The sequence below is a fragment of the Diabrotica undecimpunctata genome, chromosome 5 (assembly GCF_040954645.1).
Source record: "Diabrotica undecimpunctata isolate CICGRU chromosome 5, icDiaUnde3, whole genome shotgun sequence".
Taxonomy (NCBI): domain Eukaryota; kingdom Metazoa; phylum Arthropoda; class Insecta; order Coleoptera; family Chrysomelidae; genus Diabrotica; species Diabrotica undecimpunctata.
In genome coordinates this window covers 59559654-59587639 of record NC_092807.1, presented here as the reverse complement: position 1 = coordinate 59587639, position 27986 = coordinate 59559654, and the positions used below count along the sequence as shown (strand labels likewise).

Sequence of the window (27986 nt, the reverse complement as noted above, 5' to 3'; positions counted from 1 at the left end):
CCCTTTAATATTTTTTAGGAAAGAAAAGCCTTTCTTTACATCCAGCAAGAAGATTCTTTTAAGCGGCTTCCAATTCAAATAGTTTAGAAACCCTTCTTGTGTGTGTGCTGCCCAGGAAATCTGTCTAATCTGTAAGTATTTTTTTATTTATTTCTTTGTAGTTAGTCCTTCTAGTCCCTCTTTTATTCACTTACTTAAAACCCAGCTCTCCAAACAAACCAAGAGTGGCCGTTCGCGAACGTTCCAGTTTGTTTGCTTACCCTATCTCCAGCCCAGTAATTGTTCAATCCCAATTTTCAACCCCCTATAAGTGGTACCCAATGAGGTAGGCAAAAAAAAGCTCAACAACATCACAAATTCCTTGAGCCAGGTCACACTTATATGGAATGTGACAGGAATTTTGCCTTGATCGAAAAAGCCAAAAAAAGAAATCCTCAAGTCTTTATTCAAGGAAATGTTTTTTTTTCTTCGTTTGAAGGACTTAATAAGCTTATATGAGATCCAAAAAAGATACAGAAGGAAGACCTCTGAAATTTAAAGATATCGCACATTTTAGATAAGCAAAAGACTTTGACTCATTTTTGTTTAAATTTATGCCAGTTTTGAATAATATCTATACACTCCTAAAATGTTTATGTGGGTCCAACTTATCTGGACGGCCATCGCTTTCTATGAAACTTTTATTCAACTTCACATAAGTTCAATGTCAATTAAGCCTAAAAAATGGAAAAATCTGCAAACTCTTTTGGATTATATACCTCCAGTGTACCAAGCATTCTATACGAATATGAAACACGAGGGTGCGACGAAAAAAGATAAAAATAAAAAAAAAAATCAGAAGAAGCAATAGAGGCGGGACCGAGTGCAGTTGATCCAGTTACAGAAGAAACTGAAAACGAAGACGATGTGATTAGTTCTGACTACGAATAATTTTTTGTTTTTGAAAATTTAGTTGTACGTATATACTTCTACTGTATCTTAATGGTACTTCCAAAAATGTTCTGTTTATTAATAAAAATGTTTTGAAACTTTACTTTTTGTATTTATTTACTTTTCCTTACTTCATCATCATTCAATCTTCGCTTATCCACTGCTGGACATAGATCTCCCTCATAATTTTCCATCTATTTCGATCTTGTGCCTCTTGCATCCAATTCCTATGACAACGTTTTAGATCGTCAGTCCAACGTGTTGGTGAACGACCTCTGCTTCGGTAGGCATCATCTCTTGGTCTTCATTCCAGTATCCGTTTTGTCCATCTATTATCTGTCATTCGAGCCACGTGACCTGCCCAGTTCCGTTTCAGTGTTGCTACTCTCTCTACTGCATCAGCCACTCCTGTTCTTTGTCGTAGCTGGCGATTTGGGATCTTGTCTCGTAGTGAAACGCCTAACATAGCACGCTCCATCGCCCTTTGACACACACGGATCTTTTCAACTGTTCTCCTTGTCATGGTCAACGTTTCCGCACCGTAAGTGACCACTGGCAAAACACACTGATTAAACGTTTTTCTTTTAAGGCATATTGGTATATCAGACGATTTGAAAATATGGCTCAGCTTGCCGAAGGCTGCCCAAGTCAGTCTTATACGACGGAGAAGCTCAACGGTTTGGTTATCGTTTCCTATGCGAATCTCATGACCTAGGTATTTATAGGCCATTACCTGGTCTATGGATCTTGTTCCTACGCATATATCTTCGCTGACTACAGGATTTGTCATCATCTGGGTTTTAGATATATATATTTTCAATCCCCCTTCTAGCGAGGAAAGGTAGAGCTGATTTAAAAGTTCTTTGGCCTCATCTATCCTATCAGCTATTAGTACAATATCATCTGCAAACCTTAGATGGCTAAGCTTTTCTCCATTTATGTTTATGCCCTTGTCGGTCAGTTTTGCCCTTTTACATATATATTCCAAAAGCGTAGTGAAACACAGTTTCCTTACTTAAACCATATGAAAAAATGTTTTGGTGCAAAAACTGTATAAGTGCATCAAATAACTGAACTAAACCCTTTATCAAATATATGATTAAGAAAAACATTTTTTCGGTTTAGAATTTTTAAACTTTCTTTATTAAACTAACGGGTTTTACAGAATTTTAAAAATGCAAATACTTTGGAAGCTATTTTCTCAACAAAACTAACTTAGACGTACTTATACCCTTTCTGATCCAACCCCTTTGATTGTTCTATCCTAAAAGAGCTTTTTAAAAACCTGAATTATATATTCTGTTGCTGATACATATTAATTATATTTTTACTTTTCCAACGATATTTATAGAAACTTAATGTGTAGAAAGGAAATACTTTCTGTATAAAATCTTGTTATTAATTTTAATTATTAAATATCTAATAATTAACACGAAAAAATCCAAGACAACCCATTTCAATTTCGAAATAAAATTACACTTAAATTCCAAGCGCTGCTAATTTAATTATAAATTATTTAAAATCAAAAAAGGTGTCTGAGCATCGCAGACAAAGATCTGCTCCGTACGGGAAAGATGCGTAATAAACAAAAAGCTATCAGTGCAGATCTGCAATTAGCGGTTTACAAAGACAAATGCACGGATAGTAGAGATACACCTCGCCTTTTCTTTTCACATTTACAGAAGAGGTGGTTTCATATAGACCACAATTTCTGTCGCTCTTATTCAGTACACACCGTTGTCGCTGCTTGGGCAGATCAACTTATCGCTGAATCTGATCTGCCAAAGTCGTGAGATTCGCGAGAGTCATTTTTTTACTTCTGCGGTTGGACAGTGCTTACTATGATGTATTCGAAACTACTGTGTGGCAAGGGTTTTTTTTTCACCCTGTTTATCATGGCGGGTGTTCTTGTTACAGGTAAGCACACGAATGGTTTTCGTGACGATGTGACGAAGTTTACAAGATACAGTGAAGTCGAACTTACTTTTGTTTTTTTATTAGTACTGATACAGAAATTTATTTCTACAAGGTTGATCGAAAACTATTTTATTATTATTAGTTTTTTTAATGTGTAATAATATACTTATAATAATTTTGGCTCTGTAATTTTAAAGATTTAATTTTTTTTAACTCAAAAATATGATAACTTTTTTTCTTAAACAGGCCGAATAATATTTCACTCTTTATTTTGAATAATCGGAAAGAAATGTGAAAATTGGAAATTATAATCTTATTGTTATATATATATATATATATATATATATATATATATATATATATATATATATATATATATATATATACATATATATATATATAAAAATAATTAAAATTATATATATATATATATATATATATATATATATATATATATATATATATATATATGTGTGTGTTATAATTATCTTTTGACATGGAAGTATAAACAGAAAAATTTTCTCTATACAAAATCAAATAATAGCAAAATCTTTAAGATAAATTTTTTGAAAAATATTAGAAACTGCTAAAACAAATTTATATTGTTTAATAATAAATAATAAAGTATTTTATTGAATTCAATAACTATTTTATCTACTTGCTCTTATCTAAATTAGTAATGGCAATCTGAGTTAATATCATTTCTTCACAATTTTTAAACACTTTCTTTGTTTTTATTTACTATAAATTTTCTAAAATATTTCTGATAATTATTAAAAATATTTAATTTCTTGGGCTTTATTTAATTTATAGAAATAACTTCGGTAAATAATGCATTTAAAATATTAAACCAAACACAACATATGAGACAAACAATTATATATTATCCCTTGGCTTTGATAAATCCAATAGGACAGACAATTTGATTTATTTTATGGTCTAATTACAGTTAACAAACCATTACCGTTTTTTTACAAACTTCATATTAGTATACGTTATATACATACATATATATATATATATATATATATATATATATATATATATATATATATATATATATATATATATATATATATACATATATATATATATATATATACATAGACTAAGGTTACGCTATTTGGACCAAACATTACTTAATAAAATGTTGCTGTGAAAAACCATAGAGTTACATTTTTTTTTCTTTTATAATTTTACCGTATAATTATAGATTATTATCAAAATTGGCAGAAAGATATAACTTTACACAAGTAATATAATTGTCTTAATAACTCTCTATTTTTCGTACCGGTGACATTACGTGAATGATTTCTGATAATGGTATTGGGTCGAAGTTTTGTTTACGATAGAAAATATGACGTAAACATTGCTTCTACGTGATATTGGTTCTTTTTTTAATTACTATAATTTTAACCTACGTAATATTGGTTTTCTTTTTTAAATACGATAATTTGAACCGATTTTAAGAAATACTCATTTAAATAGTTTAAAGTCTGAGAAAGGTATTTTCAATATTATTTCAGTTATGGAAAGTGTACTTTGGACTATCAGTTAATTGTTCTTCATAAAGTAATTTCTTGATATGATATTAATTTTTTCTGCGACAGTCTATCATTCAATTTTTCACTTAAAATGCCACGTCACAATCATTTACAAATGAAGAAATGCCAGATATAATTTGTGATTTGCGTCTAAGCACAAGAAAATCTTTACAGTCGCTCGAAAGCATCATATTTAAACAAGGGTATTATTATGTACAAATAATGTTTATGTTATAAAATCCGTAAAATAGTTTCGAAAGTTTAGATGTCGCTATTGCGTCCGTTTCGAAGCCATTTTATTGTTGCTTCTCAAAGACAGGAAAGATCTATTTTTCACGTTGAGAACGCCTATGAATAACTGTTCTGATGAGCTTTATTAAAGCGAAATACGTATAAACAGATACATAGACGATTTGTACGTGAAATGGAATCTTTACTGTCTTTTTCAGTTTATGTTATATTTTTTAATCCCAATTACTTAAAATTTTCGTTGAAAAGGCTTCAACTCAACTTCATCATCAGGAATTATTCACGTGGCATCACATAGAGAGACTGTAAAAAGAATTATATTCCTTGTCTACGATTTTGATAAGAAAATCTAAATATGCATTAAAATTATACATATACATATACATATATATATATATATATATATATATATGTATATATATATATATATATATATATATATATATATATATATATATAATTGATACAAACAATTGATACACATTAGAGTCTTTCTTGCAGATTTCCCCAATATTTAAGAGTTTACTATATATATATATATATATATATATATATATATATATATATATATATATATATATATATATATATATATATATATATATATGTATATATATATATGTATGTATATATACATATGTGTGTATATGTATATAAATATATAATATACTTAAATATGCTCATGGACAAAAATATCGAATATTTTGTAATTTTTTAAAATTCTGGTCAATTCTGGTTTATTGTGAAAAAGAGTTTATTTTTACAATGTTTAATGAATAATTTTTATTCGAAAAAAATTGCGAAAAAATATTTTACTATAAACTCAAATGCTAATTTAAATGTCTTAAACAAGTATTTTTAACTAAAACAAGTGCATGATCAGTTAACGAGTATTCCTTCCTCTAGCTCTTTCTACTGCGTGCATCCTTCTCGGTATGCTTGCAAATAAATTTTGGACATATCCTTAATTTCATTCCATGAATCCTGGGCAACAAGACTAAGCTGCTCTATCGTAGTGGAACGAAATTTCTTTGTCGTATGTTTCGTTTTAGCTGATCTCACATATGCTCTATTGGATTTAAATCCGGGCTAAATGGTGGCCAATGCAATTTTCGAATTTGGATCTCATTAAGACAATTACTCACTATGGCAGCGGCATGTGATCGAGTATTATCGTGAATTAACATGAATCTGTCATATCCAATGTAACTAACATATGGCAAAACATTACCTTGCAAGATATTTTCAACGTAAGGATCACCAGCCATCTGTACAGTCACTTTCACAAGTGCGATGTGTCCCTCCCAACTGATACCTCCCCAAAGCATTAGGCCACCGCGTTCAAAACTAACGGTCTGGGCGATATTGAAGTTGGCAAGTCGTTCTCCAACTCTTATGATTTTGGAGACGACGTGGAACTTTGGCAGGACGTCTAGCCTTTAAGTTTGCTTCTTTTAATCTTCGTCTAACTGTTTTTAAGCTTTGGTAGCTCATTTCTGATGTGCATAAATGTCAATGAGCGATTTCGTGTAGAAATAAGAACCTAAAAACGATCATCAATTGCAATTGTGCACATTAGGCGTCCTTGATTAGGCTCTCGTACAAAATTTCCTGCCTCTTCCTGTGGTACCTTTTTAAAGTATTAAAAACTGTAGATTGACTTCTCCTAAGACGTCGCGCGATATTTTTTTGTATATATTCTTCCTCGTAAAAAATTACAATCTGTGCTGCTTGGGCTTCATCGCAGTATCGAATTAGTGGGCTACTTGTATTAAACTTAGTTAAATCAAAACAATATTTAATTTAACTTAATAAATTAAACTAAAAATAACCGAATTATTGTGGTTTTTTCTTAACGTGAAGAAGGTTTTTTATGATAAAATACACGAATGATTTTTTTTTAAATAAATTAAAAAGTATGAAGCAATCATTAATTTGCGATTATTTTAAAAAATAAAAATTAAGCCATACAGTTTGTCCAAAAAAATATCAACCTAGTCTTAAATTGATTTCAATATGTTCGTTTATGTGTCCGATAAATTAAAATTACTAAATTAAAATTGAAATTAATAAATAATTGAAAATTAAAATTAATTGAGTATGAAACTCAGAAACTCTGAAGACTCTGAATAAACGTAAAAATAAACGTCAAAATATTTCAAGCCAATTGAGTACATCAGCCTACCATATGAGTAGCATCATTAATCTAAAATTATTCTGAAATAATAGTGACTACAAAACAAAATTTGAAAATATTTACTATTTAAATGGGAATAAGACACAATTAAAGGTTAAAGTAAGTTTATTGACGTTTCAATTTTCACTTCGGAAATCGTTCTCAAAATACAAACATTAGTCAAACAAATATTTGTATTTTGAGAACGATTTCCGAAGTGGAAATTGAAACGTCAATAAACTTACTCTAACCTTTAATTGTGGCTTATTCCCATTTAAATAGTAATTACTTTAAAATGCCACAACGAAATAGCTTCAGAACAATATTAAAAAATTTGAAAATTTGAAAACATTCGATATTTTTGTCCATGAGATATTTTGGGCTTTCTAATTAGACGTTTTAGAGAAATACGACATAATTAGTATCTAATAATTGGTGTTTTTGGATACAACCAATTATTCTAAAATATTTAGAGCCTCCTATCACTTCCTCCATAAGTTGACTAAAACTTCCTTATATATGATATTATAGATAACATATAGATAACAATATCGCACCCTCAGTGCAAGACTGCAGTAAGTCAGAATACGTAAGTTTCGAGATAAAGACGATTTTGTTTCTTTTCGTGCTAATGTCGGTGAAATAAGACACAAGTTTTAAGAAAAATTAACATTTAATTATGATTTTGTATGCTTTTCAGCCTATGCTACATTAACCAAAAATAGAAATTTTAATAAAATAATATTATTGCAAAAAAAATTAGGAATTTCAAAGTAACAACACTTTTGCAGGGAAAAATTGTAAAAAGTGTAGACACATTTTCTGTTAGTTGTTGTCCTCTTCTCGTATATCATCTTCGGCCAAAATATTTTTATAAAAACTATGGTGAGCTTCTGGTATCATACCCGAATGGCATAAGTATACCAAATCTTTCTTTTTGGTTATTTGAATTTTTCAATATTTTTATTTAAATTCAAAACAAAAGGACTATAATAAAAATATGCAAATCAGGCTACCTTGAGTACAGTGATTAACAAAGGGAATGAAAATCACTACCTTAGTAAAAGTTTACGGGGACCATATGATAAGAACGGGGAAAAATTACGGGGGGACCATATGATAAGAAAATCGCCCCGGAAGGTTACAAGAAGATTTAATACAATTTGGAATTAAGTTTTTATAAAACAAGTTTTCTGAGAATAGATATTTTTAATCTGTCAGTATTGTTAATAAACAAGTTTTAAGATAACTGTATTTCCTTTCACAAGAAAAAATACTTTTTGGCTGTAAATAATTAGTCTTAATTTATGTGTTTTTAATCCAATCTAATAAATAAATGGTCGAACGACATCGCACACATTTTATGAAAATATAATGGCACATAAAGGACATAAAACTTACATGAATATATTGGTCTCGTAAATCTTTGTTTATTGTCTCGGCCGTTAATGGATTACGTAAACACGCTGTATATTAAAATTAAACACCACAGATATAGATATTAAAATAACAAATATCTTACTTTTTTCGTGCCTTCCATTGCTTGTCGTCGAAACCATTGCAATGTTCCGTGCAAAACTGTTGTAACTCTGTTACATTATAATTACAACAGTTTTGCACGGAACTTATGTACAAAAACTCAAAATAGTTAAACTGTTGTTGTAATATTTGGCCGGTTAAGCATTTGAAAGTTACTAAAGTTTTACAGGGGATAGATATGCATGTTTACAAGAATTCCATGATTAGTTCATTTTCATAAAATTTTGAGTTATTTCAGTCTTGCACTGGGGGTGCGATATAATGCCCTACGAGTTATTATAGATTTCGATTTAACAGCTCTTCAGAAGTCTCTCAATATAAGACCTTACATCTGTTTATTTTGAGCTTGATCGCGACAACCAAAGATTTCCCAACTTTCTTACATCGATCTTATATATTATGACGTTCATAAGAAGAACTTTAATTGTTCTTTAAGTTTTATTAACTACTTCATATATCTAAATCTAACAGTTATTGAGATATTTAGCTTTATATTTCTATAGTATAATCTTGATTACTATTGTATAGCGACCAATGGAAATTCTAGTTGCTAGTTCTCAATTCGCATAAATTATACGCAGATAAACATACAAACATTTAAAGCTAAAGATGCAATAACTGTTGGACTTAAGTATAGGAAGTAGTTAAATAAATATAAACGAACATTTAAAGTTCTTTCTATTATCATCATAGTATATAGGGCGATCCTTTTAAGGAAGTTTAAATCACATTGTTTATTAAATATTACTTTATCCCCAAAATGTTAAAGGTTTATTAAAATATCAAAATAGAAAATATTTAAAAAATTCTACTAAACAGCTTGTAATTTTATTATTTATAAAGATACAGGGAATTAAATCGGACACTACAACACTCGGTATAATGTAGCATATTCTTATATTGAGAAAATTATCAAGAGCTGTTCTACCGAAATTATATACCGGGAGTCATATTTAAAATTAGCAAGTTTTAAGTTCCTCCTCTTAAGTGCCTTCTCTGTTGAGGTTGACGATCAATATGGCAAATTTCTCTCTATTCTGTGCTTGATGAATTAATTCATTTCCTTTTGTGTGGGTCCAATCTCTGATGTTTCGTAGCCAAGATTTTTTCTTTTGTCCTATGCCGCTTTTACCTTCAATCTTGCTTTCTGATATTACTTGGAGCTGCTCAAATTCCCTATGGCGCATCATGTGTCCTAGATATGACGTCTTTCTAATTTTGATAGTATTGACCAGATGAGGGCGTATGTTCATTGTTCAGCGCTCAAGTTTTAAGTTAAATATCATGTTTTTATGAGATTATTCCAGAGTTAATTATAAGAAAAATTACATTTTAAATAACGTTTGCTGTTTCGATTTCTACTCCGGAAATGGTTTTCAAAAAAAGATTATTTTAAAAAATTACGGACAATGTATAGCCAACAAGTTTTTAGTAGGTGATGTTTCTTAAAATTAATGGTTGACTTACTTAGCACCGAGTTTGTAGGTAATAACCTTCTTTGGTTGACAAAATCTAAGGGTGGTGTTTTTATCCTGAGAATATCAATTTCTGACTGTTTTCTGTTTTTATTGCTTTGTTTATTTGTACGATGTGTGTTTTGTTCAACGTAAATTATATGTTTTTGTATTGTGTGTTGCATATTTAATTTGTATAATTGTAGACAATGTCTGCGACTTCCTTTAAACCGCTAGTGTTGGTATGTGCTTGTTGTTGACTTCTTCTTTAGTATTGGCAATTAAAGGCTGGTACATTCTGCTGATGGATGTGCTACATATTTTTCTTCATTGGTCTACTTTGATTTTTCTTCTTTGAGCTGATTCTTTCCTTAAAAAATCAAAGAGACAGCTCTCATCCTGCTTAACGGGGAAAAATGTGTAGTAAACATATCAGCTGAATATAGCAGGCTTTGGTTGTCAATAATAAAAGAAGAACTAAACAAGAAGAACATACCAATAATAGCGGATTAAAAGAAGTCGCAGATATCATCTACAATTATACATAATACATATTTATGGAACACAGCATATACAAACATAATCGTTAACATCTACGTTAACCGCACATTATACAAACAAATAAAACACACAAAACAGTTAGAATTTGATATTTCGAGAGTAAAAACATCACCTTAAACAATTGATTTCAATTATTTAAATAAATTATAAACATTTACAGGTTAAGAACGTTCATATTTTCTATTTCCGAACTTTTTGAAAACAATTTCCGGATTGGAAATTGAGACGTTAAAGCAAATTAAAATGCAATTCTCATTCAAATCCACTTGTTTAACTTTTTTTTGTATATTGTTACACACGTCTTTAATTTCACTTAATTACTTTCACATACTTACTTAATTTTTAATTAAAGAATCAAATTTTACTATGAATTAAAGTTTTAGCAAACCATAGATGTAAAAAAATCTAACTTTTTGTTGTGATTTTTTGCAGTTTAATCTATTCAAACTGGAAAAAAAATCCGGTTTTAATATAGTAGTTCGTTTTGTTCATAGAAAAAATTTCACCCTGTATATGGTTTTTAAAACTCTTATAATAATTTTATGAATTAGGCAAATATGCAATTAAAATGCAATATTTAGTTTTCCCTACACAATTAACGATTACTTAATTTTTAATTCAAAAAATATCAAATTTGACTATGAATTAAAAGTTCGGCAAGCAGAACCGTAGATTGAATGCGAGTTATTTTAAATGTTATTTTTATTTTTCATTAACTCAAAAATAAAGCTGATTATCACTGTGGCCTTTTCTTTAAAGAAAAACTAAAACAGAATTCTGCGGCTTCAATAAAACGACACTAACGATTAATTACTAAACAAATATTATATAAGCCAATGTTGTAGTATTATTCAAAACAACTTACACATTCTGAAATTCTGGAAATTAGCAAAAAGGTTTTGTTATTTAAAATTTATAGCACGAGTTCTGATAGTATTAATACTTATAAATTAAATAGATGTAAAAAAATTTAATTTTTGCAAGAAAAGTTACATTTTTTACATCTATGGTTCACTTTGCAAAATTTTCAATTCATAGTAAAATTTGATTTTTTAGCCCATTAGCGCCCAAGTTTTTTTTTAAATCTTTACTTTTAGAATTAATTAAATGAAAATGTTAATAATTTAATCCAAAACAACAAGTTTTTCGGATTCATGTCTTTTTAAAAAAAAATTATATGGTGTTACCATACGGTAACGCTGGGCGCTTAAGGAATTTTTAGTGTCGTTGGAATCAAAATTTTTAATTTTTAATTTTTTTTAAATATTTATTTGAGAATATTTTTATCGTCTGGTGCGGTATCCTACAAAACAATTAACAAACAAACCAACGTTACATTTTTGGCACATTGTTCGTCCAGACGCTGTACATCTGTTACCAGCTTGGTGTCACGAAATGTTCGATGTGATCAAAACGAAAATCTGGCAAGTTCTGTCTATGTAGGCTAGGTCTTCCTGTATATAAGGGAGGACTTCCATATCTTTCGAGAAGAACGAGGGCCAATTCTCCCTCAAGGGCAAGAATATACGTTTTTTATTTTTTTTATATATATAAATGCCCTGAATTATGGACTGCAACATCCAACAACCATGTTAAACTTACCCAGTACCATTTTTTACTGCAAATTGCTACTGGGTAGGTTGAAACACCTTGATCCATCAAGTCGGTACCCCCATATTTTGATTGTATTCAGCAATAGAGTGAGGCCGACTTATTGAAAGTGGCGTTTTTCTTCATGAGAAAATCTTTTTACCGTGCCCAATGCTGAACCACCACAACTCGTAGATGCCATTGTAACAACAGAGTTAGTTTTCCATCGCACCAGTAACACACCGCTGTATTTTTTATTGTATATTGTGAATAGCCACGATTTCTTTTAGAAAACTCCTTCTTTTTTCCAAGGGACAGCTAGATGGAATTCTGTTTTCCCTCATTGTTCCAATTGTGTCGTACCCCAAAAATCGTAGGTAACTTAATAAATTAAGTCCTGAGAATAGGTTGACAACGAGTGAGTTGTAGTGTCAATCTGACTGATTTATCTCTTCAAGCATTCGCACCAAAGGGGATGAACACTTGTTAAAAACTTTATCATATTGTCCATTTGAATGTGGATTTCTTTCTTGGTATAGATCAAAGTTTACCAGATATCCAGTAGAAGTATTTAACAACCACATTTTATAACCAAAGCGGATTGGTTTATTTCGTATAAATTGTTTACATTGATGGCGACCATAATACTTTATCATAGACTCATCATATGATAGATTTTTGTTGGAACAAAATTTTCAAGATATTTTGTTTTTATTCTGTCAATCAATGGCCGAATTTTCCTTGCTTTGTCACTAATATTAGGCTTTGTATTACCTGCGAAATGCAAAAACCTTTGAATTTGCTGAAATTCATTTCGTCTCGTTGAATTAGAAACTAAAGTGTTCTTTACATCATCATGGGTATCCCAATACATTCTCTTCGATGGTAATGGATTGTACCCCGATAGCAGGAGAATACCTATAAAACAACGAGGAGAATACTAGATGTAATGCATGGGTTAGTTTGGTTTACAAATTGTGCATATCGTTGGGTTTCTTCCGCTAAGTAGTTTACTGCCTCATCATCAAAAAATATACTGAAAATATCAAGACATGATAGATTTTCGTACCTAGAATAATCTTCTTCTGAAAAAGAAAACTGTAAGTCTCCTTGCACCCAAGCAAGCACATTTTTGCATTATTACATCTTTTCTTTCATTTTGCCATAGTTGAAACGATGCTCTAGTTCCTTTTTCCGGTGTCTCCACTCTGTCTGGACGTCCATCTTTTTCTATAAACTTAAACCACACTGTCATATGATCACCTCTTATGTGGCTGACTAGTTTCATGGGCGTACCGCAGAATTTTTAAAAATCATGTGTTTTACTTTACCATATAGTAACGGTGGGGGCTAATAGGTTAATTAAAAAGTAAGTAATTGTGTGTAAAAAAGATTAATATGCCGTTTTAATTGCCGATTTGTCTAATTTACAAAAATCTTATTAGAGTTTTTAAAAACCGTACGCAGGGTGAAATTTTTCTCTGAACCAAAGAAACTAATTTTTTAAAACCGTAACTGATTGTTTTCTATTTGAATTTAAATAAATCAGTTGATTGGGTGGTAATAGTGTAACGTTTTACCAAAATATGAGGTAAATCAAACTTACCGTTCAAAAGTTATGACCAATAGAAATTTCCGTCAAAATTTCCTTACCCAAAATTTACCCTTTATATTATTAAACAATGGGTGCAGACCCTTTTTAATGATCATTTATTATTGTCCATAGAGGCATCCAAACGAGGTAGGGGTATGTACAGTTCCGCATGACTCACCCTGTATAAATAAGTTGCAGTCTGGTTTAATTATTTAAAATATTTGTGTCAAATAGAAAAATATATAGGTATATAAAAATATACTTTAGTAGTGCTTTCTGAAGTAGACTGTGCTGTGTTTGTTAATTTTTTAAAATTATATTAACTTAACTTATTAGAGCCCATTCTTGTCATATGAAGACTTTGCTGTTTACATTTTTTTATCTATTGCAATATATACCCGATGATTACATTTCCCAGCATAATTGATGAATTGGCATCTATTGCATACACAAGAATTGTTATCATAAGATGGTATATCAACATAATTATTATCTAACAAATGAATGTCATAATGTTTAAAAATGTTATCGTTTTTATCGATATTATACTATTAATACTGCAATGAAAAATGAAACGCAAGCATCATAATATGATAACAGATTTGATAAAAAGACAACATGGAACGATAACAAGTGTGGGAAATTGCTAACAAACAAAATTAATTTGGAACATCCATTTATGTTCTTAGATTTCTTCTTCTTTCTAGAAGTATTCTTCTTAGAGTGCCGTCTCCCTATGGAGGTTAGCAATAATAATGGCTATTATTTTTAAACTTGTGTGCACTAAATAAATCAATCGATCTTCATTGATACCAATCAAGTACATTCTTTAACCAAGAATTCTGTCTTCGGCCAACAGATCTTCTTCCTTGGATCTTTTCCTGTATTATGAGTCTCAAAATTTCATATTTTGGTCATCTTATCACGTGACCTAGGTATTGCTAAAGAATCTTTACGGCAGGATTCTATTTAATATCCAAATATATCAGGAAGGACTCCCGTGATAATATGTTCAAGAATTACACCAACGGTATGATTTATTTACACCAAAGGTATAGTAAATAATTCTTAATAGTATAGTTTTTTTTATAAAGATATGTATGCTATAAGGAATTTTGGAAATCTTAATTGAAAATTATTGAGAAAGACATACATTTTCATTTTACAATATAATGATCATGAATTTATTTTAATTATCTTTAATAACAATAGTCGGTCAGAAAACAAAGCGGGCCAAGCTGGAGAATCACACTCACGTCACCGTGAATACGAGTGATCTAGTGGACCTATAGTTAAAAACCTGGCCAGAAAACAAAACTAACGTAAAAGCCAAGTATCCAAATGGATAATATCAAATGAAATTTTGTAAATTTTGTTTGTTTACATAACCACTTAGATGAAAGTGAGCTTCATCACCCATCCAAAGATTATGCAGCAACTTGTCGTTTTCATTAATATGCTCCAACATTTATTCACAAAACCCTAGCCGGGTGGGATAATCTCAAACGTTAAGGGCTTATATAGCCTAATATATAAGCTTAATCTCAGATTTAAGCTTTGTCGTGGCAGGGATCTTTGAGGACTTACGTGTGATGAGTTTCGCACCGCTTTAATACTCTGTGGTGTGCGAGCAGTTCTGACACTGCCACCTCTTTTCTGTGATGTTTCACCACGGCATTCAAAGTCCCTAACCCAGGTCTAAATAGCCTTGTTAGACGAAACTGGAGCGCGGGATGGCAAATGGTAGTGTAAACGAAACGCTCGTTGTACACGCACAAAACTTTCACCATTTTTGTAATAAGTTTTCACAGCAAATGCGTTTTTCATCCGAACACTTCTCCATGATAACTAAACTTCCCACTCTCTAGATTCACAAAGTTTACGTCGCAAGCCTGCGGTTCCCCTATTTTTTGCCTGCAGCGTTGCCAAATCGTACAATTTTATTGGATTACTTGTTATATACATGTATATCACCACTACACACTTCCTTCGGGTGGTCAGGACTTAAGATATATAATTATTAATATATAAATATATATATATATATATATATATATATATATTTATATATATATATATATATATATATATATTATATATATATATATATATATATATATATATATATATATATATATATATATATATATATATATATATATAGACAGTTGAGGATAACCGGAAAGGACCCAATTATAACCATATAATGGTTATAATAAAGTAATTTTAAATATTTAATAAAGGCCTTGTTTGCCACTTTTCCTCTGGTTGGGAGATGCGTTTGGTTTGTTTTTAAAAATATGTGTATGTCCATGTCAATTTTATTTTACACTAAGAGATAGTGTCGACATTAAGGTAAGATTAAAGTAACATCTAATTATGATATTGTAAAGAATGTTTTTCCATTACAGCAAGTTCTGATGAAGCCCAAAATTATGTGGCGAAAGCTTGACTCTTAATAAAAGATACTTACTTAGAAGCACCCGGTTTTTATTGCTTCCTTAGTATTGGGTCGTTCCCGGTTTTCCTCAACTGTCTGTTGTTTACCAGTAACTCGTTACTGACTTTGACTTTCTTATATATATATATATATATATATATATATATATATATATATATATATATATATAGTATATATTATCATCATCATCATCTTCTTAGGTTATTCTACCGATTATGGTGCAGCCTTTCATAGTCGTTCTTCATTTCTGCCCACGATTGTCTAATATTAGCTTTTCTGTGCTATACTTGTTTCTCATGTCACCGGCTTGTTTCCTTATGTCATAGTCTTATCTTAAATTTGGACGTCTTTTTGGTCTCTTGACGCCTCTTGGATACCATAGTGTAATTCTAGTGGACCACCAATTGTCAGTTATTCTCACTAAATATCCCGTCCACTGTCATTTTACTTCACTTAGTGAATTTACTTCTGTGAATTACGTCAGGGACCTTGGTTTTTTGTCTGATCCATTCTATTCTTGTTCGATCTCTCTTTGTTGTATCTTGCATGCATCGATCCATTGACCTTTAAGTGACTTTGAGATTTGCTATTATTTGGCTATTTGGTACTTAAATCTTAACTTAAATGAAGAACAGCATATTTTGTTGTTTTTGTTGTTTTATTAGGGAAATTATTGAACATTTGAATAGTACAATCGAATTCATGATCCATATTGCAGAGTAAGCAGTATTCAACATACCGTTTGTAGAAATGTATTTTGTACTTCAATTTAAAGATGACTATTGTCTCTAATATTTCATGACTAAATTTACTATTGGTGCTGAGATAGGCGAACCCATCGTCACTCCAGAAATCTGGGGGTCTCTATGAGTTCGCCTATATCAGCACTAATAGCAAACTTAATAATGGAAATATTAGAGATAACAGTCATCTCTAAATTGAAGTATAACATACATTTCTACAAACGATGTTGATGGCTGCTTACTACGCCTTTCGGATTATGCAATCGAATACTTTAAATCGAATTTCCACAACAACATTCAATTTATTTATGCACTAGAATAAAATTACTTTTCTTGATTTAAGTTTAAACTTTAACAACAATAACCTTTACAAAGATATCTAAATTTTAATATCAACACACATGTAATGCATAAAAGAAGTGTTGTATTATTCAGTCTTACTGACAGAGCAATTAAGCTGTCTATCCCCCAATAACATTTAGAAAATCTGAAAAAATTAAAGATATCTTGTAAAAAATAATTATAAACCAGTTTTTTACAACCATCTAATTTAAAACAAAGAACTTGCATTATCAGAAATCCATCTTCCAATACCAAACCAATATAAATCCAAGTCATACCTAGCAATAATAATAGTAATGTCACTAAATCAAACAAACACTATATATATACCAACATTATGAGATACTTTAAAAAATTTTGGCAAATTATGATATCAATATTGGACATAAATCAGCAAAAATATCCGGACAATATTGTTCAAAATTTAAACCCAATGTTAATAAAGATCATCAGTGGGATGTTGTTTATAAAATAAATTGTAAAGACTGCAATTTACCATATATAGGGCAAACACACCAATATCTACATAAGAGGGTTCTTGCACACAAAACAAATCAACAAATTAAACACAACAGCCTTAACCAAGCATTCTCTAGAAAATAGCCATTCTTTTGACTTTGAAAATGTACATATTTTGGAAAAAGATGCATATTGTAAATGATTCACACAAAAAATCAAGATTTTATCAATAATAAAACTGATATCAAAGGTGTTTCCAATATGTATCATAATTTAATAAATTGAGTTGTTTTTTTAATGCACCATTGGCAGATATTTAAGATACCACCCTGAACTACTCGTATTTTGAAGTACCTTTTATATGTACTTTAGGGTCAGATACCATTTATGCATTCCATCTAAAAACTACCAAATAGTGTAGACATGAAATATAATTGTGTATTACGTAATGTTAAATAATCAGTGCTTATTTAATATGGCAAACAGCCGAAACGTTTAAGAAATATTTAAGTGTTTTATTTATAACAGACCGACAAACTCAGGAAAAAGTTTCATTATATATAATGTATATATATATATATATATATATATATATATATATATATATATATATATATATATATATATATATATATATATATATATCTGGCGTATGTAAAAACTTCTGACAAGATTGTTTTTTTTTCTAAAATTGCTGTAAAAAATTTATTGGGTATAACTGAACTTGTTCGCCACCTACATCCTTTATGTATCAAGAAACCGAATAAATGTATCCGTATTTTTAGGTGTAGCTATCACTACCCACTCGCATATTACATTTTCGTTCCACTTTTTGCTAACTGGAGCACATTAATCCATCGAAAGACGAGCTCCTTGCCACAAAAGACATGAGGCTTAAAAGTAACACAAACCATCCATTATACGGGTTCTTAAACGTCAGCACGTATCTTGTGGTATACCTAGACTGACATTTATACACTTAATTTTTATTTCCTAAAGCAATTTTTACATAAGCGTATCATAACAGGAACAATGTTATTAAATATTTGATAATTATTAACGGAGCAACCAACCAGGAATGTTAACTGTTACTTTTTAGCTAGTTAACAAGCATTTATTTATTTTAAAATGTTGAGATAGCTTAAGCTTATGGATGTTAGTAGGTTATAGCCAGTGAGCAGAACATACTAACTAAATAATAGTGGTTGATCTTTTTTTAATATCTTTAATGTTGCCTTATACCGCAATATGTAAAACTTGTGCTGCGATGATGGTGTTTATATTTAATCTGGCGTATACACTTTTATAAAATCGATTTAACAGATTTTAAAAGAGTTACAATAACAAAACACATATGATAACTTTGCCCTACATATGAAAATAAAAGGCTATTTCTTAAAATGAAATCAATTACCTTGTGACATACAGAATCGTACACTTTAGTCGTCTATTTTTGTGTCTTTATTGTCACATATTGTTGATATATGCCACATGATAATCCGACCAGGATAGTTTTAATTATATTAACGTTGAAATTTTATTATTTTTCGGCAACTCAAATAAACTTGAAGAAACTAAAGAAAAATTTGCACTTCGGTGTCATCTTCTTGTAGTTGTCAAATTTTCGATCTAGTCTCGTAGTAGTCAAAAATAGTTTAATGAACCACGTATTACCCTTTGAATAAAATAACGTAAATTTGAAAGTAAAAGCAATGAGAGCAGTTATCGCAATGTTTTACATAAAACAGGAATCATATTCTTAATAAAAGCCACTCAAATAGACATCCAGTGTAGTTCTCGACTTTTTTGTCAAAATATATGACCAAGAGCTAGTTTTTTTACAACCCAACTAATGTATTTGTTTCAATTAAGCTAAGTTTTAATAATAATAAACAAGACGCAAGAAAAAGGAATGTTGCTTCAACCTGCTCAAAATGTTCTTCCTCTATCTTATTCTTCTTTAGGTACCTTCTCCTGTTAGGAGGTTGTTAATCATTACGGCTATTTTTACTTTTGATACTGTAGCTTTGAATGCAAGCAATTTAATTAAACCCAGCCTGTGAGACATGTTTACCCCTAAGAATTACCTTCGAGTGTAACAATTCATTAAAACGAGGTGTATTAACTCGAGTAAAAACAGGAGTCACTCCACCGCGCTCCAATGCTCCAGACCATCCCTTTCCCCCCTATAGCACTCTGATGCGCGATAGGGGCATAACTAGCAGCCAAATGCTCTTCATGTGGGAGTCCTGGGTAATAGAACTCCAACATGGTTTCCTCAGCTAGCCTCAGTTAGGTGACTTGGTGCTCAAGGGCCGTGAATGCAGCTGTGAATGCAGCTCAATGCAGCTGTGAATGTTCTCATTCATTGTATTCTACTATAAATTATCATCTATAACTATAAATACTTATCTCCCCTTATCACATAATCCAGATATTGCAATTTTCTCATCTTAATTTTGTTCATTATTTCCATTTATTTCTTCATTTTCCTAAGCACCTTAACATTTGTTATTCTTCCACCCAGCTTATTTGTAACATCCTTCTATAGCACCAAATCTCAAATGCTTCTAATTGATCTTTAATTTCTTTCGTTAAGGCCCAGGCCTCTATTCTGTAGAGCAGCACGGAAAACACATAGAAGCGTAATATTCTGATTTTCAATTGTAAGCTAAGGTCACTACTACACAGCACTTTTCTCATTTTATTAAATAATGATCTTGCTTGATTCCCATTCTAATTTCTTATTCCTTCTGTAGATATAGTCATTATCCTCGTTTACAATCGTAGATATCTATAAATGTTAACTTCTTCTACCGTCGTTCGTCTTATATTTAAAGTGTCTTGTGGTTGGTGTATTTTTGTAATTATCATAAATTTGGTCTTTTTAAAATTCATTGTTAGTCCTCTTTCCTGACTAACATGTGTCACCCGATCCAAGAGTGTACGTTAGTCTTGTATATTCTCTGCTATTAGAACAGTGTCATCTGCATATCCAAGGTTGTTGATAGGTAAGCTGTAAACGTTTTTAGTTAGTTTAGTAAAACCAATACTGGGATGGCAAATTTGGAAGAATACTGGATGTTGTTTCTGTGCTGATATTTTCCCTATATAGTTTAGGGATAGTTGTTGGCGTCTAATATATAGAGGTGGTTCTCTCGCTAAAACTTGTAAGCTACTAATAGGACTAGTTCTGAAGGCACCCAGTGCTAATCTCAAAGCTGTAGATTGTATGCTATTTAGTTTTTTTAAAGCAGTTTTGCTTGCAGCACCGTAAGATATGCACCCGTAATCTAATTGACTTCTAATAAGTGATTTGTAAAGGTTAATTTATTGTTTTACAGTCGGCGCTCCAAAATTTATTAGATAATATTTTAAGTATGTTTAATTGGTTTTGGAATGATTGTTGTAATTTATTAATATGCGCATTTCAATTAATTTTTTATCGAAAGTTAGGCCTAAAAAACTTACTTCCGTTGACTGCTTTATAGGTAAATAATTTAATGTTAAATTAATTGTATGGTGAGTGTTAAGTGTGAAGTTTTTTCTGCAGAAAAATTGAATCTGGTTTGTAATGCCCAGTTTTGAAGTCGATTTAACATAAGTTCTAATATATTTGTTGCTGAAACTAGGTTATTAGATTTGGTGTAAATAACAATATCATCCGCGTAAATGCTAGCTTTAATAAGAGCTCTAATTACATTTATGATGCTATTAAAAGCCACTAAAAATAGGGTTGGACTTAAAATGGATCCTCGAGGGATTCCATTATCTAGCATTTTTTAGGAACTTGTGATTCCATTTATTCTAACTTGTATAGATCGATTACTTAAGAAATTTTTTATAAAAGCAAGCATGTTACCTTGAATTCCATAATTATTAAGTGTTGCTAATATAGAGTGTTTCCATGTCCTATCAAAAGTCTGGGTTATGTCAAAGAATATTGCAATCAACTTCTGATTGTTTGCAAAGGCTTCATTGATTGAGGTTTGTAGTGAAATATGATTATCTAATGTAAAACCGTCTCTTGCGAAAACCACTCTGAAATGGGATAAGGGGATCTTTTGTTTCTAAATACCATGTTAGACGGAGATTTAAAATTTGTTCCAATATTTTGCACATGCTGCATGTGAGAGAAATGGGCCGGAAATATATCTTTGGGCTTATTGGGTTTAATAATGAGAATAGTTATACCAGAGTTTTGGAAATTTATGTTTTAAAAAACAGGTATTGAATAAATCTAACAATATTATTTTTGCTCTTAAAGGTAGCTGTTTTATGAATATTGGTGGAATATCATCTTGTCCTGGGGATATATTTTTGGAGTTTACAATAGAGTATTCTAGTTCTTGAAGAGTTATGGTAGCATTTAATGGATCACCAGATTCTTTATTAACGATTTCGAATGATTCTATGTTTTGCTTATGTAATAAGAGTTCCGGCGTTATATTTTGGTCGCTAGAATTTTCTTGATAAAGTTCGGCTAAAGTTTCACTAATAGCTTTTTTACAGGTGATGATCTTATTATTATATGTTAGTGCATTAATATGCCTTAAGGAGTTGGTACCTTTAAGTTTCCGAATTTTGGACCAAATAACCTGTGAAGGTGTTGATGAATTTATGGACGATACGTAGTCTTTCCAAGTATCTTGTTTGCATTTTTTCAAGAGATATGTTTTTTTAAATTAAGTAAGTTTTCGTCTGTATTATGTTTTTTAAGTTTATTAAAGGCATGTTTACAAGACGAGGGTGCTTTTGCAATTTCACTATTCCACGAAGTGATATCATAGTTTATATCATTGCTTAAATAAAAGTTTTCAAGTTTATTATTGATATAGGATTGATAGGATGCCCAATTTGCATTTTTTAATTTCCAGGACTGATATATTGGGAAATCAAGGGGATGAATGTGATCTGATGTGATAGCAATTGGAAAGTGGTCACTATTATATAATGAGTTCAAAGTGTTCCATGACAAAGTAGTTGAAAGTGATTGACTGCATAAGGATATATCATTGGCTGAAAATGAGCCGTTATAAGAATTAAATCTAGTTGGATTCCCTGTATTAAGTAACAATAAATCAGAACAATCAATTAGGTTTTTCAATAAGTTACCGTATTTATCAGTTTTGTGACTTCTCCATGCCGGGTGGTGGCAGTTCAAATCTCCTAAAATTAATTTAGGATGTGGAAATTGGTCTATAAGAATATTTAATTCGTGCATATCTAGATTACTAGGGTGTGGTAAATAAATGTTACATATATTAATCTTTTTATGATAGGTAATAGAGACTGCTAAAGCTTCAAGATTAGTACTTAGCGTGATCGGTTTAGCTTCCAAATCAGCTCTGGTGAAAATAGCTACTCCACCACCAGCTTGTTGAGCTATTCGATTTTTTTTAAAACATTGAAAATTTTTTAAATTCATGTTATTTTGTTTGAAGTGGGTTTCTTGAAGATTAAGAATTAAAGGGGAAAGCTCGCCGATTAGTAGTTGTAACTGTTCATAATAGGTATAAAACCCATTTATGTTCCATTGCACCATAAATGAATTAGTAATCTCTTGATTATCCTTCAACTAGTGATGATTCGTCAGTTTCGTCAGCTGAAGAAGGGTTAGGGTTTATTTTTTTCTTTAGTCAGGTGATATTATTTCTTAACCTAGAATTTTGTGTGTAACAATAAACAAAATTAAGGACCTGAATTAGTTCCTCTGGTTCATTTTGGAGTAATCTTTAGAAGTTAATTCAGGGTTATGGGAGTTTAAAACATTTTCCATAAAATGACATATTTCATTGAAATTTAGTATAAATGGAGGTGATCTATTTTCGATCTTGTCTTTAATGGATTCTAGGGAGTGAATGACATCTTCGCGTGGGGTTTTGGGTTTCTTTTTTGGTTTATATTGTTTATAATAATAGTCTCCCGTTTTATACCGCTGTCGCGGCTTTGGGAGTATAGCAGGGTAGTCTGCTATATCTAGGGCCTACGGTATACAAGGAAGGTAACATGGCCAGTGCTACGCTTCAACCGTCTATTATTACCCCTGGTTTTACCCAAGGTACTCATTTTTTTATTCAGGCTGAGTCGACCTGGGGCCTATAGACATTTTTAAAATGTCTAGATGTTCTTGCCGGCGGTGGGATTCGAACCCCGGACCACCGGCTTGCGAGTCAAGCATCCTACCGCTTGCGCTACGCAGGCCCTTATATTGTTTAGTGATATTAATAACGGATGAGTCGGTTTTTGGGTTGTCTTCCTTAATTTCAGATGATATGTTATGTCTTTTTACCTGTCTAGAATTGACTGTATTATTTAAGGTTATTGGTGTTTCTGGTATCGTAGGATTTTCAGTTTTATTTACAGCTGGTGCTGTTGTTTTGGAAGAAGAAGACGAAGTGTTTGGATTATATTTAGACATGTTTTGGATGAGGTCGATTTCCGTAGTATTTTCAGTGTTATTTATAGCTGATTATATTGTTTTGGAAGAAGAAGACGACGTGTTTGGATTATCTTTAGATATGTTTTGGATGAGGTCTGTTTCCGTAGATTGATATATTTTATCATTAGGTTCATTAGGTTTAGATAATGACGATGTGGTTTGAGTTGAATCTGCGAGGGGAGTTAAAGGAGTATTAGCTTCATGAGGTTAAGATAATGATGATGTAGTTTGGGTTGAATCTAAGAGGGTAGTTAAATTAGTTTGATTTGAAATGTGAGCGCAATCTGATTCTTGATGACCAATGGTTTTACATTTGGAGCAACTGAATCCGTCTATGAAGTGAAATACCCGGTAGGAAGTATTATCATGAGTTATGGTAAAAGAATCAGGAATAGACATATTTTCCAGGGGTGTAATCAATGATTGCTTTCTAAAGCTCAGACTGTACTCACTTTCAGACATACCTACTCAAAGAAAAGTCATTTTGGATACAGTGTGAATACCAAGTTTTTGTAATTCTTGTTCAATTATTTCGTTCGGGATTGTAGGACATGCATTAGATATTAGAAGTCTCTGGACTAGAGAAATTAATCTTCCCTCTTCGACTTGACATCCATTTATTTTGATATATTTATAAGAATTAAGAAGAGCATCAACAGTGTTTTTTAAAGAGAGCTATATGCATATCCTATTGTTAGCAATTCTGGAGGCAAAAGTACATTAATTGGACCCACTAGTGATCCAACAGATACAACGTAATCATGGATTTTTGTACCTTCAATGCTGGAAATGACTACTGCTTGTTGTTTTGTTGGATGTTTAAAATAATTTACGACATCTGAGTAACTATGTTTAGTGGAGTTGTGTGTAGTATTATTGTTGTATGAAGCCATTTTATTAATTTTCTTGATCAGAAGTTGAGCCGGTCCAAAAAACTGGTCAAGACCCAATTGGAATTTTTGTTATCTCTTTACATAGGTATTATTTAAAGGTCATTTTGTTGTTGTTACAAAAATAATACGAAAAAAGTGCTACTCACTTGACATAATATTGTCAGCACTAACTAATGCACTTAAATTTGTAGTAGGTGTATACAATATTAAATTATGATTTGTTTTTACCATTTAAAATGACTATATTTCGGGATAGCTGATAACGTGGTAGATTTGATCGCTATTAGGGCCAAACTCTTAAACTTAATATATGTTGAAATAAATTTAGGTAATTCAGTATTTTTTTGTATGTTAATAATACATTATTTCACTTAGTATGTATTTGAACACCATTTCAAGATGACCGTGTAATATTCACTGGCCACTGCGTAATATAGAAATATGGACATTTTTCACTTTTTTACTATCATATGGTACTCCATTAACATACATTGGGACTTCGGCAGATCTGCTGTATATACACTTTCTGAAGGCAATGGATATACCTTTCTTTTGGCTCTGGTATACGCAGGACTTTTATATCAAGACCACATCAAACTTTCTTATACCAACAATAAGTTCTGCGAAGCTTTTTTCTGAATATTTGCCTGTAGGACATTCAACTGAACCGGTGTTGCCCCTCTGCTCATTGCCTTTATTTTTAACGTTTGTAACACTATTCCGTGACCATTTTGTTCCCACCACTTAAGACGAAGTGCTGTGTGAAGGCTATAATCCCCTGAGTTTGCCATCCAATGGACACATAATTTTACATTTCGGCATTTGAAAGCAGAATAGTTGCAGAACAGATCTCACTTCTATCCCATTTTCCACTAAAAGAGCCTGCATAGTTTAGTACAAGGGCAATATTTATGTTATCCAAGCTCTCGAAAAGTTTCGATTCTTTAGGTAACTTCATCTACAAAGCATATAAGAAAAGCCATTAATATAAATACTGGATTTTGTATTATTTTGATGTTATGTTATGTTCCTAGAACAGAAATGCCTAGGATTTCCATACTAGCCTAGAATATACCATAGTTGCCTAACTAGGTAGGTATATATGTATCCCCTTAAATCAAAAGCTTTATTTTATTTTTGTTGCACAATGCAAAATTGCACAAATCTCTGCCTGAAACAAAGAGATTTAAGTCTCCTGGTCGAATGGAAATGTTTACAATATATTCCTAGACCCAACCCTTCTGTAGTTAAACTCGTCTTTTTACCAAATATAACCCTGCAGCCTGGGTGAGTTGAAATCTTAGTTTTATTTTACTCAAAACTGCATTTTTATGATTTAAGTATTTAGTAGTGATCATCGATGTAATCTTTATATTTATTTTGACTAACTAAATAAAAAATCATTAAAGTTGAAATGGGAATACGCTGGACATGTAGCTAGGAGCGATCTAAACAAATGGCACAGATCAATTTTAACCTGGAGACCATACCAACACAAAAGACCCAGAGGCAGACCTCCTATGAGATAGACAGTTGATCTGAAAAGGACTGCCGGAAAAAATTGGCTACAAGTAGCGTACAATAAAAAACAATGGAAAGGAAGACTTGAAGATACTTATGTTCAGATGTGGACGTGAATGGCTAGACGAAGAAGAAGAAGAACTAAACGAAAGGATATATTAAAATTTATATCTATTCATTTTTTTATTCCAATCTTTAATAACACAAATTGATATATTGAGTTATTGGGTTCTATATTCAAATATTATTTCCTTCAGCGCATAACACGTATAACGTTTCTTGTCAATATAGAGGTGGTTTGCAAATACTTGTATATTACTATACTATTCAAAATTTTAATAATAAAATTAACAAAAACAAGCTAGGTTATGTTGTTAGTTGACGGTTTATTTTTTCTAATAATGTTTTTTACTGTAATGCTATGTAATTAGATAATTACTAATTGTATAGGTTTATTCAACAACACAAAACAAAATATACTTACTTTTACAGAACTAATTAATAATAAAAAATGTTTATTTTCTTGGCAACTAAATATTTGAACATAGAAGAAATATTTATTTTTAAAACCGGGTAATACCATCCTTACACGATCCGTACTTGATTGACTCGACTAAGGATCTATATTGTTCAGGAGTAAATGCATTCCAAATCTGGCTTTATTTTGGCTTTAAGTTCGTGAAATGTTCATTGTGCGTCGTTCCTTAGTGTCTGTTTCATTTTATACCAGACTGTTTCAATGACATTTAGGTCAGGACTGTTAAAGGGCCAAGAAATGACGTTTATATGGTGGTTTTCAAAACAGTTTTTTGTGGTTCTAACCGTATTGCAGGCCGCTTTGTCCAGCTGTAAAATTTAATTCTCTTTAACATTTAATTTCACAATGCTTTGTAGTAGGATGTTTTGAAGGGTTTGTTGATACTTCGCAGCAGTTACGGTACATTCCTGAAACTGCCATATAACGCCAAATCATCACTCCTTTATGAAATTTTACGGTAAGTTTAAAAGAGCGCTTGCCCAAAAACCTCATGTTTAGTGCGCATAACTCGTTTCCGGTAATCACTAACACGTACATCGAATTTTTGTTTCGTCACTAAAAATTACTCGGGACCAATTTTCTAGCGACCAAGAAAGTTTAGATCTTGCCCACATGATCCTGAATTTCTACTGTTTTATCGTTTATACTGGCTTTTTCATTGTCTATAATACAGACATGTATATATGCCTTATAACATTTTAATCCAGATTTATGTATACATGTATGATAGCATTCACTTAACAAATTTAACCCATTTTTATATTTCTACTTAGCTGTCAATTTCTTTAGTGTTACTTGTTTCTTCGACCTTTTTTGCAAACATTTACCAATATTATTCGATTCCTATCATAATGTAGTTTTGGTCGAACTGGGCTTTTACCTTTTTTTATCTAAGATACATACTTTATGTTTCCGCATACTGCTTAGTTATATTCCAGACTGTAGTTAGACTAGGACTAGGGTGTATTAATTCTTGTTATAACGCCTCTATGTGCACCATCTGAACATACCCACACGCATTTTAGCCATTCCA

The 27986-nt window shown here is 31.1% G+C and overlaps 1 protein-coding gene across 1 annotated transcript in view; it reads left to right on the top strand.

The window, feature by feature from the left end:
• Positions 1-2629: 2629 nt before the first annotated feature.
• Positions 2630-27986, top strand: part of LOC140441340 (serine protease inhibitor dipetalogastin) — a 271631-nt gene continuing 246274 nt past the window's right edge. The window contains exon 1 of the mRNA XM_072531995.1: positions 2630-2847. Within this exon, the coding sequence (XP_072388096.1) occupies positions 2772-2847 (76 nt within the window). The 5' untranslated portion in view covers positions 2630-2771. The remainder of the gene's footprint in view (positions 2848-27986) is intronic.